This window comes from Emys orbicularis, chromosome 3 (genome assembly GCF_028017835.1).
Source record: "Emys orbicularis isolate rEmyOrb1 chromosome 3, rEmyOrb1.hap1, whole genome shotgun sequence".
NCBI lineage: Eukaryota > Metazoa > Chordata > Testudines > Emydidae > Emys > Emys orbicularis.
In genome coordinates, this window is record NC_088685.1 from 48,547,435 (window position 1) to 48,563,481 (window position 16,047).

At 38.9% G+C, this 16,047-nt stretch overlaps 1 protein-coding gene across 1 annotated transcript in view; it reads left to right on the forward strand.

Moving 5' to 3' along the window:
* MLIP (muscular LMNA interacting protein) overlaps positions 1–16,047 on the forward strand; it is a 160,889-nt gene that overhangs the window by 73,256 nt on the left and 71,586 nt on the right. Inside the window, exon 6 of the mRNA XM_065402009.1 lies at positions 10,353–10,424. Coding sequence (XP_065258081.1) covers positions 10,353–10,424 — 72 coding nt within the window. The remainder of the gene's footprint in view (positions 1–10,352; positions 10,425–16,047) is intronic.

The following is a 16,047-nucleotide window of genomic DNA, read 5'->3' on the forward strand; positions in this document are numbered from 1 at the left end:
AGAACTGCTTCCTAGCCATTCAGTCCCTAGTGTGTAACAGTGAATGGGATTCTTCTGTCCTAAGTGCAGGACTCTGCACTTGTCCTTGTTGAACCTCATCAGGTTTCTTTTGGCCCAATCTTCCAATTTGTCTAGGTCCCTCTGTATCCTATCCCTACCCTCCAGCATATCTACCACTCCTCCCAGTTTAGTGTCATCTGCAAACTTGCTGAGAGTGCAGTCCACACCATCCTCCAGATCATTAATGGAGATATTGAACAAAACCGGCCCCAGGACCGACCCTTGGGGCACTCCGCTTGAAACCGGCTGCCAACTAGACATGGAGCCGTTGATCACTGGAGTCGTTGAGTCCGACGATCTAGGCAGCTTTCTATCCACCTTATAGTCCATTCATCCAGCCCATACTTCTTTAACTTGCTGGCAAGAATACTGTGGGAATCAGTTTGATTTTAGCACTAAGTACTGCATAGAGACTGTAGTGGCTGATTATTACTGCATGGTGTAACAAACTGTATATTTGAGTATGTACAATGTGGCTAAGCTAACACTGAAGGAAAAACCTTAACTTTTGGAATGTGTTGACTTTTGAGTGCTGATTTTGCAGCCTTATTGCTGCATCATCACTAGTTTTGCATTTATTAAAATGACTCTTTACTAACTGACGTGCTTTCTGCAATCCCGTCCAAACTGTTTCGGTAACACAAAATCAAAGTAATAATGCTTTCTCATCAGCAGAGTATGGTTTACAGGAGAAGTGTCTTAACGTAATATGACAGTTTGGGTGATGAGCCATTTGTGCTGCTATTAATTCAACAAAGATTTGCTACAAAGAGGACAGGAATTATACAGAACATATTGATCAGATTTAATTTTTACTGAGGGGAAATGTCAATTTTAATGCAAAATGTTGATTAAAACATTCAGCTGCCAGCTCTGCTTTTCTTTTCTTTCTGATTGTAAGGAATGTACCATGCTAGTTTTATATATATACACCCCCTTTGTACCCACGGAGGAGAGGGCAGGATTTGCCATGCAGAGTGTAATTGAGGGGCCTCTTGCTCAGTCACAGATACAGTGGAGTACAATTATTATGGGGCTCATGTTGAAAACATATATTTCAATGTCAAAATATAAATGAGAATATACAGAAAAATATTTTTAGCTTCCACGCAATGACAAATTTCAATAAAAATGCTGTCTATTTTTAAATAAGTTTGAGAAAAGTCAGTAGCGACTTTATGACCTCTCATGCCTATTGATTGACAAAAACTAGGTCAGACCCAGCTTTGCAGTGGGTCTAACATTCTCTGTCTTATTCTCTCCTTGCTTAGAAAACACTTCTTTACCAAGATCTCTAAAGCCTGGAAAACTCACAGAATAGCAGCTTTCTCAAATTTAGGGATGTCTGAGCTTGTCTAGTCCAATTTAAATCACACTCAAATATCCCGAGTTTGAAAGTTTGACTTGAACATTAAAGAGATCATATTCTGCTTACATGAGAATGTGAGTTGAAGAAGAGCTCTATGTAAGCTCAAGAGCTTGTCTTTCACCAACAGAAGTTGGTCCAATGAAAGATATTACCTCACTCACCTAGTCTCTGTGAGAAAAAGGGCAGAGAAAGGGGGAGAGAATATCTCAGATGGAAAAATTAAAACAATATCTAAACCATGTTACAGCATGTTATATGTGTTGTGAAGTGTGCAGCTCATTTTGGGGGACCATGTAATAATAAATATAATGAATTAGTGTTTGAATCAAAAGGAAAATGACTCCCTCTATAGCAGTTCAGCCCTTCTCTGGATATCTTTAAATCATCCCTGCCAGTGGCACTTCTGTCCTAGTCTCTTAAAAGATATGATTCAGCAAAACACTTACACATGAATATGACTTAAACATGTGAGTGGTTCCATTGACTTGCTGGTCTCATATCCTTCACCTGAGTGCTTGACTTCAACAGAACTGCTCGTGTGCTTAAAATTACATATGTGCTTAAGTGTGTTGCTGGATGTGGCCACAGATTCTCCTGAAGACCATATTTTTTTACCTATGGTACAGACCATCCTTCGTGTATTTCCCACAAAATTTCTTGGGGGATAATAATCCCAATCCTGTATATCCCCATTCTGGAAATAAAACTAGTCTTTCACCTCTAAAGACCTAGGGTGAAACCCTGGACCCGCTGAAGTGAATGGGAGTTTTGCCATTGAATCCAGCTGAGCTAGGACTTCACTCCTGGAGTCAAATTTTTCCGTAGGTCACAGATGACAAGTAGGCCTCAGTGCTGCAGGCATCATTCATGTGAGTAGTCCCACTGAAGTCAGTAGAAGTATTCATGGAAAGGCTGCAGAATCATACCCTCAGTGTGTTGGGCTCAGCTGAATTGCCAGTTGTCCATATTACAAAGAACAGCACGTAATTTAGTAGTTGGCAGGCTCTACTTATGCGTAGCTGAGGACTGGGATAGGAGAGGGATGTAAATCAGGATTTACTGCAGGTGCATTGACACAGCAATGTAGGGCTGCACACAGTGCACCTGTCTGCACTGTGGACCTGATCCAAAGTTAATTGATGTCCTTGGAAAGACTCTGGTTGACACCAGATCAGGTCCTATACCTGCTTGAAGTCAATCCTGTTAGTTTAATGGATACCATATTCATCCATTAAAAGAAAAAAAACCATATATTTTAATTTTCACAAGCACCTGCTACCTGTAAAAAACAAAACAAAACAAAACCCCAGTTCTTTCTATTGTCTGTTTTTTATAGTGGCCCTCACTGTACAATCTAAACACTTTTGTCAGGTTTTAATAACTGTGGAATGGCAAGTAATAATTGAACCTGCAACTCGCAGGCACTAACTGGATTATTTTCTTTCAACCCTCTAATACATGTGTTCCTAATTTTAATCACTTGCAGATTAACACATTTTCTCATCCCATGCAAGTTAAACATTTTCTCGTGTTTATATCTGGATGGTATATGACCTGTTCTTGAACCGTGCTTTCACAGGTGAATCATCATTCTATTTCAGAAACAGGTCTCAGTAGCACTGTTTGCACCCGGCCCTCTTCTTGTTTTGTGATCACAGCCTGTGAGAATAAGAGCTTGCAAAAACACATGGCCCCATCCTGAGCGGTGCTGAGCACTTGCAACTCCCACTGAAGTCACAGGTATTCAGCTCCTCTCAGCATCAGCCCTGCAGAAAGAAAAGTCTTGTGCAACTATCACCTTGCCTCAGTGGGTCACAGCTGAGGATACCAAATTCAGGACAAACTGCTGAGAAATAGGGCAAGATGACCCCAAACTGGGCATTACTCATTATGTTATACCAAGCCAGTAACAAAAGTAAACATCCGTCTCACCACAGTGGTTAACAAGAAGTCAAAAATGCAGTCTCCTTAGGCATTCCAGCCCTGGTTCTACCACCCAGACACTGGATTATATGATAAGTATTTGCTGAAAACTATTTTAATCAACTATAGGGTCCTTCTAATCCAAAGAGATCAGCCACTTAGCCAGGTCAATATATAACTCAGATTTTACCCAATAATCACACTGATGCCAATCCTTTAGTAACTAAAGCTAAAGGTTTAATAATAAAAGAAAAGAAGAAGAGAGTTAATAATGGTTAATAGATCATATACATACAAGTGATTGCAAACTCCTTATATCAGGCTTGTAGCAGTGATGGAATAGACTGCTGGCTTGTAAAGTCTCTCTGGTGACTTCCAAAAGGTTGGAAGCTCCTCAGTCCATAGTTCAAAAATGCTCCTTTTAGTTGTAACTCCACAGTCCAGAGAATCAGGGCAGGAAACATGCACAATGGCGATATCTCAGGGGTCTTTTGTATTTTCTGCCATGTGCCTGGAAATTTACTATCTCAAACAAAGCTCATAGCTCAGTGCATGGAAAGTTACTGGTCCAAGATGGAGTCCAGGGTCACATGAGCATATCACATGTCCTTACATGCTTTGATGACTCAGAGGGGCAGCCATTGCCCATATTCTGGCTGAGGCATCCACAGGAAAGGTTTACTGGGCAGGATGAGTTTCTTCTATGACCCATTGGTAGGGTGAAGTGCCCTTAATGGGCCATCAACACATAGCTTTCTGGGTCTAATGTAAATTCTAGCCAGGAATACAACACATGTATAAGTTTCAGAGTAGCAGCCGTGTTAGTCTGTATCCGCAAAAATAACAGGAGTACTTGTGGCACCTTAGAGACTAACAAATTTATTAGAGCATAAGCTTTCGTGGGCTACAACCCACTTCTTCGGATGCATAACACATGTATAAGATACCAATGCATAGCCAATATTCATAACTTTAGCTACAAAGATGCATATAAATAGGATAATCATGCTTAGAAACAGGGCCGGCTCCAGCATTTCTGCCGCCCCAAGCAAAAAAAAAAAAAAAAAGCCGCGATCGCGATCGGTGGCGGCAATTGGGAAAAAAAAAAAAAAAGCCGTGATCGGCGTCGGCAGCTCAGCGGCAGGTCCTTCGCTCCTAGAGGGAGCGAGGGACCTGCCGCCCCCAAATTGCCGCAGGTGCCGCCCCTCTCCCTTGGCCGCCCCAAGCACCTGCTTGTTAAGCTGGTGCCTGGAGCCGGCCCTGCTTAGAAAATCATAACTTTTCCATTAACACCTTACGTGACATACTCGGTACAAGATTTGTTGTAATTGTATAACAGTGGTAATTTCAATGATATAAATGGTCATATTTAATTATACAGCCTCACAGCAACTACTTGTGCTTAAATTTAAATACATATATAAGTACTTTGCGGGACAGAGGCTTGTATTATTGGAAATTACACCTGTGACATTACTCGGGGTACAATCTGGACTGTTGAACAGCTGTGTCCCCTCAATTCTTCATCCCGGGTGCCTTTTACACTGCTTCACTGTGAAAGCAACCACTCCTAGTCTGCCCACACACAGCCTCCAGCATGTAAATCACTCCCGGCTATACTGTATGAGTGCTATGGCCAGCCACTCTTGAATTACACTGCAGAGCAACACCAGCAAATTCCCAGTCCCAGACTTTCCCCAGAAGTGTGCGACTTGTACTGCCCAGCCCTCTCCTAGACAACTCAAGCTCATATAAAGGCTGTCATTTTTTAAATAGAAAATGATGTGCACAAATCCTGTTATTTCAAATGGAGTTTCCCAAACACTTCAATCCAAGCACACTGGTCTAGATAAAACAATAAAACATGTTTATTAATGACAGAAAAAAATGAAGTGATTACGAGTAATGAGGCATAAAAATTCAAATTTGGTTACAAGAAAATAAAGGTAAAACACAACTAACTTAACAAACTACGTGAATTCAAAGCAAAAGTCTCTCTCACCAAGTGCTTCAGAGTCTTACTGGCTGAATTCCTTTCAGACAGGATCCCTCCCTCAGTCCAAATCTGTTTCTTTGTTCCTCAGGTGTTGTGGCTGCCATGGGTAGAGAGAAAGGGAGGAATAACTTGGGTGTCTGTTCCCCATTCTTATACTTTTTCCTCTTCTCTGAGAATCATCTCCAGCTGGGGTACAGGAGACAGAAAGTCTGTGGGGCTGGGAACCGCCTGCTGTTTCTTTTCCAAGATGTAAATTTCTTGTTTGCCTCTTTTTTTCCTGCCAAAGAATGGCCGATTAACTAGGTGATGGTTGATTTCATTTTGTTGACACCTGGCTGAGGCATCAGTTGGCCTTTTGTCTCTGAGGAACTGGTTTGTGGCTGCTTCCCCAGATTTGGAATATGTCTTAGTAACATCATACATAGAATCTTATAACTTTACATACAATGTTGCCACACATATTTTACCAGGACAGTAATGATCAAATTACGAGTTTTCGAATGGTACCTCACAAGGCATACTTTACACAGTACAAAATTTATCATAGTCTTGTAAAATGACTAAACCTGGGTACAGACTGGCACAACACCTACTTTTAGTTATCACCTGGGCTAGTCCAAATTTTCCATAATTTTTTTCATGGAAAATTGGGTTTTCAATTACATGATTTTTGTGTGTGTGGCAGTTGTCTGCTTTCTTTTAAGTTTTGATTTTTCATTTGAAAACAAAAACAAAAAACAAACAACCCCATTAGCATTTTTGGCCAAAAATTCAAGTTTAACAAAAAGACAAAACTTTCCATAGCAAACAAATCCATTTCTCAATGAACTCTAGTTATCACCCTTGCCAGTGAAAAATTGTTACATATCTAGCAAGTAAGAAAAATATTGTTAACACAATACTAGTTAAAATTCAACATTAGGAGATTAGGAAACATTGCTTCTTCTGTTGCGCATTTGCATTCAGAAACTGTTGAGCTTTCTTGTCTCCCTTTTTATTTCTCTCTTTTCCTTGCTCTTCCTTGTTTTGCTGTAGTGTTGAAAACACTGTACTCAATGCCTCAATTACAGGGTAAGAGAAGCATTCAATACCAGTACATTGTCTTAAACATGTCTTTTTTATTTCTATGCCTCCTACACATTTGGCTCTCAGTGTAATGTCCCCAGCATGTGTTCTGATGAGGACATCACTCCGCCATTGAACGGCAGTCAGGCATGTAGGCTTGTAAAGAATGTCATGAATTTTTCTGTGCTTCATAATGTTTCCAATTTTCCTGTCTAATAATCTTGATGTCGGTTCCTTGTTCCCCATATCAACTAAGTGGATAAAACCCCTCCCATATTTTCCTTTTCTCCATTCTCCATGTTGCTCCCCATCACTCTTTTCTTTCCCACATGCCCTAGCCTCCTCATTTGTCTTAATCTTCTCCTTATTTGTCTTCTGGCTGTGTAATGTCTTTCCACAGGCTGTGTTCCTGGGAAAATGTCCCAGACAACAGACACTTCTTTCAGCCTTTCTAAAGTTGGACTTCTGGAGTGAAATCCTGGCAAAACTCTCACTGACTTCAATGGGGCCAGAATTTCACCCCTGAAGTGTTGAATTTTCTGACTTGGACAACTTGTTCCTGCAGTGAAAATTCTTGAAGACGTTGTGTCTCCCCTGAAATGTGGGAGGGGACGACCTCCCTATGCATAAATCTGTATATGCCTAAGACTTGCACATTTTTGTTTTTACGTAGAACAATTCAAAGATTGCATGGGCTTTGAAGAAGCCATTATGATCTCAGGGGAATCATAATTTTAATGAAAGAGCAATTGGTCAAAAAGGAATGCTACAATTTCTAGGAACAGTGTCTGCACAATTTTTACCAGAGCTTTTAAGCTTTAGTGATTTTGTGTGTGTGTGTGTGTGTGTAGATTATATATATAAAATATTAAACACAACAAAAATACTGTGCTTTATAATAACATTAAAGGCCGAAGTTTCAAGGAATGAAATTAGCTTTCCCACAAAATCCACATATGTTTACACACAACCTATGCTTATGTGAGAATATCAAATAATTGAACATTCAAATAGGCATGCAATTATTCCATTTGCTCCTGGATTTTTACAGTTCTAATGAGTATGCCCACTCTTGAAATCCACCCCCCCCCAAATGTTATAAGATCTAAACCCAGTAATTTAAAATTAAGATCTCTCACTCTGCCTTTCATTTACTTTACTGTGCCCAAGTATTGCAGAAAGCTGAGAACAATGTGTAAGTGTCAGGAATAATGAGATAAAGGTGAATGAAGAATATTTAACTCTGAGTATCTTCTCTTTGGCAGTTTGTCACAATACATTACATGATTATTACGTATACTTAATTATAGATTTTCCCTTTACAAATCTATTTTCCTTACTTTACATATTTTTTTCAATCTGAATCTGTTACCATTGAGGTCAACAGCAAAATGCTACTTGCTTCAATAGAAGGAGGACTGCAGCCTTTTTTAATGTGTTTGTGCTTCGTTGTATATTATGCCGCTGACTGTTTCTTGGCCTCATATCAACTTTCAGTATTGTGCATACAATTGTGCACATGCAATTAAATGTGAGCACAATTAGACCTTCAGATGCACCTATTTAGATGCCCCTATCAGACTTGCAAGTGCATTCAGATCATTAGGCACCAAAACACGTGCAATTGCTGATACAAAAAGATGTGCCTATAATACTGAAGGATTTTGTTTTGTTTCGAATATTTAGCTTTTTATATATTTATATACCAATATGTATATATGTAAGCTTGTTCCACCTCCATCCCTGGAAACCCTGACTGGTGAGCTCTCCTTGTGATTCAACAGCACACACACTCCACGAGGTACCTTCACCAAGTGTCTTTATTATTATTTCTTGCCCAGTGCTTTAGCTACAGCACAATGTAGCTCAGCCTTTTATACTGCTTGCTTTCTTTTCTGAGCTATCCAATTGGTGAGCTAATTACTCCAGTAGCTTATCAGATTCCCTACAGGTGCAAGTGATTCCCATAAACTAGCTAACTCCCTCCTACTCTAACTACCCAGTGCCCTGCATGTCCTAAGTGATGAGGGTGCTGGCTGCCCAAAGGGGCTCTATTTATTGCTGCTAACAGCCCCCCATCACAGTATATGGTTTGTATTTTTAAAAGCACTATACAGACATTGGAGAAAATCTCCAAAACCACTCAAATGATGCAGGAGCCTAACTCCCATTTTCAAAAGTGACTTAGGTGCCTAGGAATTTCAGTGGGAGTTAGGAATGTAGGAGCTTTTGAAAATCCCACTAGGCACCTATCTCGATCCTTAGGTACCTTAATACCTTTACAAATCTGGTCCATAGCTGTCTAAAGTTAATTGAAAATCAATGAGTTAGGCTCTTAAGTCTCTTATGAAAATGGGATGTAGGCTCTTAAGTCACTTAAATGCTTTTGAAAATTTTACCATTAACGAATATAGGCCCTGATCTTGCAATTTCCCGCTTGTGGATGTAGCAAACTGCAGGATCAAGGCCATATAGAACAGCTGTGACAAACCTAAGCAAAGATCATGACAAAAGAGAGTAATTTTTTCTTCCATTTTTTTTCTTCCATCAGTCTGTTAAAAAAATTCCTGGTTAGGGAGCAAATGTTACAACATTTGTGTACAATAGTATTCTTGTTGGAAGAGGCGGATTAAGAAAAACCTTATTATTAGAAATAAATTATGTAGAAATTAGATACTCATGAAGCCAGGAAAAAGTATTAACTGAAGAACCCAATAGTAAAGCTTATTATACAATCTTTAATCTAATAATTGACTTGCCTCCAGTACAACACAGTGAAAAAAGCAAAGTAGATAATGTTGTTACTTTATTTCTAGAACTGGATGAACACAGCAGAAAAGTATTCATTAATATTTGTTCACATGAAAACTGACCATTCACTTTGGTGCTATTTGTGACAATTTTTTATTTACTTTTTTTTTTTTGACGATTCATGTGAGTGCAAATTTGTTCATCAGAGTATTTGTGAGAGGGAAAATGTCACAAATAGTCATACACACAAATAATTATGTGAACAGTGGTGCCACCCCTCACACTATGGTATTTTTGCTAAAAGCCCCAGGTCTTGAAATCATGTAATTATATGAGAATCTGAGCTTTAATTTTTTTTTTAAAAGTAAGTTTCAAGCTCTCATAGTTGCAGAGAAAAGCTTGAAAGTATGAACCTAAAGGCTCATAAACCAAAAGATAAATTAAAAAAAAATCTAAAATGTATGATTTTAAAAAACCTCATGCTTTTAAACCCAATCTCATGATTTTGGCGGGCCTGATTTATGATTTTTTGGAGGCGTGAGGTTGGCAAAACTGTGAATATTGCACGACTATTTACAAGGGAAGGGTCCACAGAGACATCTTGAAAGGTCTTCTTGGGTTTGGAGTTACCAGGACAGGGATCAAAACAATACCACATGTTAGTTGACCAATCCACACAGCACAAATAGCAAATATCCAGGCCATAGAGGCCTGAGTCTGCCTCATTAAAATCAATGACAAAACTTCCATTAGCTTCCATGTGGACCACTGAGGAAGCCACAGTTGAAGTGAACAGTTCATGAGAAATAGATAGGCAGGAATAGGTTTGCGCAGTCCTTCCACTAAGTCATTGCAAATAAAAAGAAAACTTGTAAAATAAAAACCTCAACAGCTTTCTTTATGGATACTTTTCCAAGTTAATTGAAGAAATTGTGTGCTGCTAACAGTTCCCCAGCTGTATTTATGTCTTATATATAAAATATTCATATGATTGTTTTTTAATAATATTTATAAAACCATGAAAATAGCACCATGAAGTGAAGCCCATGTAGTTCTTCTGTAAGAAAAAACTTTTTCAAACCAAATGTAATCACTTTATTATTGATAACTTGTCAATGAGATTGGTAGAATTAGCTTTAATTCTATCATACCTTTTTTTTCATTCCCATTCCTGCTTACCCCTTCTAGCAATACAAGATCAAGACAAGCTACAAGGCCTTTGCAGCAATCCCTACAAACACCTTGCTTATGGAGCAGAAGGTTAGTGTTTGCTCAAGAGCATGAAAATTGCCTCATGTATTCAAGCACATTCTACTTAAGAACTTTTCATAATTAAGATTTTCCTGACATTAATGCTGGGAATATTTCAAAACATAAATACTTTGGGCTGACTATTCAGGATTATATATGCTACTATTCTTCAGGGCCAATAGTGTTTTATAAGACTTTCCTATTCTGAGTTTCTACAAAAATATTTCTTCCCATGGGAGTTGCAGTTTACATCACACTGTCTAAAATGTTCTTTGGCAAGCTTCAAAGGGCTAGATTTTCACAGTTCTAAAACAGTGACAAATGTCTGGTGTTAAATTTTGATTATACAGTGAAGGCCAAATTGTGCAGTTCTTACTTGTACAAAACAACCATTGAAGACAATGGTGCAATTGACAACTTTAATTTTGAATGAAGGGTTAAATTTTCAAATCACCTGTGACTTAGAAGTACCTTTGACTCTCACCTTTTGAAAATTTTGTCCAGTATCATTCTTGCTTGTATTAAAGTCACTAAAAAGATTCCCATTGATTTCAGTGGGAGTTAGCACCTAACCTGCTTAGAGATTTTTGTAAATCTCTCCCTGAGGCACCTAAATACCTTTGAAAAATTGGTTTGTAGGAGCCTAAATCCCATTAACTTTCAATAAGACTTGGGGTCCTAAGGGCCTAAGTCGCCTTTGAAAATGGGATTTAGGCTTATATGCCACTTAAGATAAGTCTACGCTGCATTGTAAACCTGTGCTTGTGGACTCAGTGTTTCCAAGACCGTATTTGAGCATCCACACTGCATTATAAATTATTGGACCAGAGGATCTCACAGCCATATTAATGTCTTCATACTGCACTGACCAGACCTTCTCTCTTGGGTCTGAGGCTTGAACAGCATCCACACTGCAAAATGACAGCGCTCGGACACAAGTCATAGCAGGAAGTGGGCTCTGACCCACATCAACTAGCAAGGTCCTAGGACCCAGGTCCTGAGTTCTGCTGACCTGTGTCAGACTGATTTGTGTGTGGATGGAAGCAGGGCTTGGTCTCAACCTGATTCTGAGCATGGGCTTAGTATGTAGTGTAGACATACCCATAGGTCCTTTTTAGAGTTTTACCCCTGGTCAAGTATTATTAATTGTAGGCTAGCTGATAATAGTTGGCATATTTGAAAGTCACACCATGTTTAACAGATACAAACTGGATTTTTTTCTTCAAACCATTTAATACATTTGTTTTTTAAACTCTTTAATGCTCGATTGAAGTTTTTCATTTATTGCAGGTTATATCTTCTTTTATTGAAGACTTGGATGCCCAGCTTTTTCTTGAACATTGATTTCATATATTACAAATCAAGGGTGATTCCATTTTAGGAATGGATCTTGGTAACACTCTTTGGAATTTCTACCTTTTTCTAGTTCTATGCACCTTATTCCCAATATATAAAATTGAGTTTGTAGAAAATGATGATAAGGTCATCAGAAAACGATGGTATTGTCTGAAATGGCACTAGCATTGAGAGAGAAGCCCTTAGTTATCACCCTTTCTATTGAAAATACTAACCTTGGCACATTCTGAAAGAGAGAAAGCAAGTTCATATAATATCAGTAGAAATTAGATTTTCTAAGGCAGGATTTGGGTCTCATGCTCAGATAATTTAGACTACAATGTACTAGATTATGCCTTAAGGCACAGCCTGATCAAGTGTGATGTGTAAGTTGTACCCCAAATAGTCATGATAAGTATTATGACTCAAGCACCACTCTAAGGTACAGTTCCCTCCCTGCTTCTCCCTCATTTTGGGGAGAGGAAGAGAGTAATTTGCTACTGGCCTTTACCAGCAACTAACTACAACATCCTCCTGTACCAGCTCAACTGGGTTGGCTGACACACATTCTCCGCCTACCAGCTCCAGGAGGGAGTAAGTAGGCACACAGCACCTACAAAGCCCAGGGCACCCAGTCCTGGTAGCCCACACAAAGGAAAGGGGGGTTATTACTCATGTGAAGGTTTGTAGTTCAAGTCACAGTCTAGCCCAAAGATATTTATTGCTATTGCCAATAATTTTATTCCAGCTATCATTATTTAAATTTTGGAACCTAATGTTTTTATAAGGAGAGGTGCAAGAGAACTAGGTTTTAATTATATAAATCACTTTTTTTTAGCATATAATTCTTGATAAGATCAGGCCAGTTTAGGTGAAAAGTCCTGGGGCACGTCTGCCCATTGAGCTGAAGGTATGATTTCCAGCTTGAGGAGACATAGTCGACCTAAGTGTGATTGAGCTGGCACCCTAAAAACAAAGTGTTTCTGTGGTGGTGCACATGGTGGGACGGGCTAGCTGCCTTTAGTACAAGCCCATCGGGGACACTAGGTACATATGTTGGCTAGCTGCGCCATCGTGGCTACACTTCTATTTTTAGCACATTAGCCTGATCGGAGCTAATGCAGGGATGTCTCCTTGACCTGGAAATTGCACCTCCAGCTTGAAGTTTAGACATACCCTTACAGCTACACTTCTTGCACCAAGAAATGCTGTTCTGCAATATCCAACACAGACATTCATTTGTCATGATAGTCACTATTGAACACAAGCTGAGCAAGTCTCATCTGCTTATAATTATAATCACTGCTTAGGAGGTGAAACAAGGATTGTCTGACTTTTCTGAAAGGCATTTTTAGAAAAATAAGACAACCCTTGTTTCACTTCTTAAGCAGTGACATTTAATTGTTCGAGGGGTCAAGAGAAATGTGCTTGCCCAGGCCCTTGAAGTCTATGATCTAGTCACAGTTCATACCATGTACCAGATCACATGATATAAAGGTGATAGTGATTTTGTTTCTATTGCTGATATGTTTCTCTCCCTGTATCTAACTTTTATTTGTTTAATCAATCCACCTCTCTCTCTAATCTCTTTCTCTCTCTCTCTGTACATATAACATTTGGGAGGGTATCCTTTTTAAACTTCCTTTTATGGATTCCCAATGTACTATTGTCATTTTAACACCGAAGGGCCAAGAAAGACAGTAATTCTAATGCTTTTTTTCTCCTCCAAGTGTGCTGGCTGAAGTGGGGTCTTTAACTTTTCCCCCATTGCTAGATAAGTGGTTCATTGTTTTTTTCATCTGGTGGTCAGACACTCCAATTGGTCAATTAATGGAGCTCCTTACTCCATGGGATTGATTTAAATTGGGGCACTCTTGGGCCAGATGCAGAAGCTCTGCAAGGTGAGCTAAAGGGAAGACCCTTTGTGATCTGGACAGTAAGAGTAACTCAATTTCTTTTCACATAGACAATGCATCATGCTACATCATATGCTCTTTCCTTCCCTTAGCAATGCAAACATATACAATCCTACTCTCATTCCCAACTGTTATGTTGCTATCTGTTGTCAAGCCAGCCCAAGCAAGGTGTATCTAACTGGTGGAATACTCCATTCAGTGGTTGAACTTTGCTTGTGAAGCTGAAATTCCAAACCAGGACCTCTGTAATCCAAAGGTGTTAGCTCTACTGGGGAGTGAGCCAAAATAAAATGTGCCATTTCCCCCCCCTCCACTGAAAGTTACTTTCACAAGCTTAGCTTATTTCCTTAGTCCTTCAGTAAGCGAGTTTACATTATTGCCTCCTCCCTTCTGCTCTACACTTACCCCATGCAGTCAGAAATCAGTTTGTTTCAAAATTCCACCTAGATCAGTGGAATTCAATCCACCTCTTTATCCCCACCACGGTCCAGTGGCAGTGTGACTCTAGTGGGCTACCTACCAATCTGCTACGGGCAGTCATCAAAGTGATTCTAGCGATGTGTGACAGTAAAAATGTGTATTTTGAAATGTTAAAGGGTTGTGTCTTCATAAACTTACTACATTATAATATTTGGCACAATTAATTCTCAAAATCTTTTTTGGAACACGTGTTTCCTTATTACTTATGTGCTGTGCTGAACATATACCCCACACTGGTATCTTTTTCATTACTGAGGCATTTCCTTTTCCCTTGTATCACAGCATACAGTGTCAGATAATGACAGGACCAACCCTTCAATCACTGTGCAGAAGGGATGGGGCCTCATAACATCGAGTAACATATTACCTTTGTTCAGCAAGTGTAAGAAAAGATAGGTCATCTACTGTAACTGTAGGTTGTTTTGTATTCTAAATTATCCCGTGGGCCTTGATCCTTATCCTCCATTATTTAAATATTATGAGGTTAGATTCTAATTCAAAAATTCCAGCTCCGGGACAGATTATTTCTTTTTCAGACATAACACATCAATTATTTAGAGATTTCATTTATCAAATGTGCCGTAAAGGTGTCTTTCACTCAAAATGGATCATGAGAGAGGGCTTTATTTCAAAGAATACTGAGCAAACTGACTCAAAGCTACCTATAGTAGAAGTCTCCTTAAAGCTACTCTCAAGACTGTATTAATACAATGTTTCCCCTGAATAGAAGGGATTTTTAAAATAGAGCCTTGAGTAGATAATCCTTTAAATAAAACCTTCTTCAGACTCAACAACATTTGTTTGGTTTTCAAATATTCTAGAATCAAATTGTACAAATCATTAATGCAAAACCTCCAGTTATACCTTTCTTAACTCTGGAGTCCCAAGCCAAAAAAGTCCTGCCCTACACTACACAGCTGATCTTCAGCTCTCAAGAGGGAATATTTATCATATCTACGGTACAGTTACATATAACTGTTTCTTACAAGTTAAAGTGCTGTTTGTTTCTGTGACTTCCTATTCTGATCTTCCCAAACAGCATACAAATATGGTATCATATTTTGGTTTGAAATACTGAGAATGATTTTATATGATTTGGATTTAGCATTCAGGGATATGCTTTGCGATCCCCATTAAAACAATATCATTTGACTAACATCATATGGGTCAAAACAACATTTTCAAGAGGATTTACACACCTAGGAAAAACAAAACAATCCAGGAAACCCACCTAATCACACATTTGCCAGATGAAAATCTTGCATCAAAGAGTCATGCTAAAAAAACATTTACTTCTAGTTAGAGACCCATTGCTAGGTGTAAAATGGGAAATAAATGATTGATCAGTTTGTGTGATTATTAAAATGGCAGAGCTCATCTGTCAACATACAATTTTGCAAAGCAGGCTCTGGAGCTCCCTCTTTCTTTTTAAAAGCCATTGCAGACTTTTGAGTTAGAACTGTATCAAAGTTTCATGGTAGTCAATCCTTTCAGAGTCATTTCCCGGGATCTTTAAGAAATAATATAATTATACGAGGAGCCGATGATAGTTGAAGCTCCCTCATGTGGAAAGGATTTTTTGTACATGCTAAGGCTTTAGAAATGTATTGATAAGGAAAAATGTGCTAGAAAGATGAAGATAAACTGCTCCCCCCCCCCCGCAAAACAAACAACCAAAACCAAAACCCCTTCACTTGCTTTGCTCAACACAAGATTCTGAAAATTCATATGATAAGAAGACAATTTTTATGGAGTGTGGCTGGTACCGAACAGAGTATAGGCCTTGAGCCATTTGAAAATTAATTACACTAGTGGGTGAAGTGATTGATTTCTGTACAATCTATACTGTAAAGTGCCTTGATTCTTCTAATAAAATATCCAGGCTCAAAATCAGATTGTTC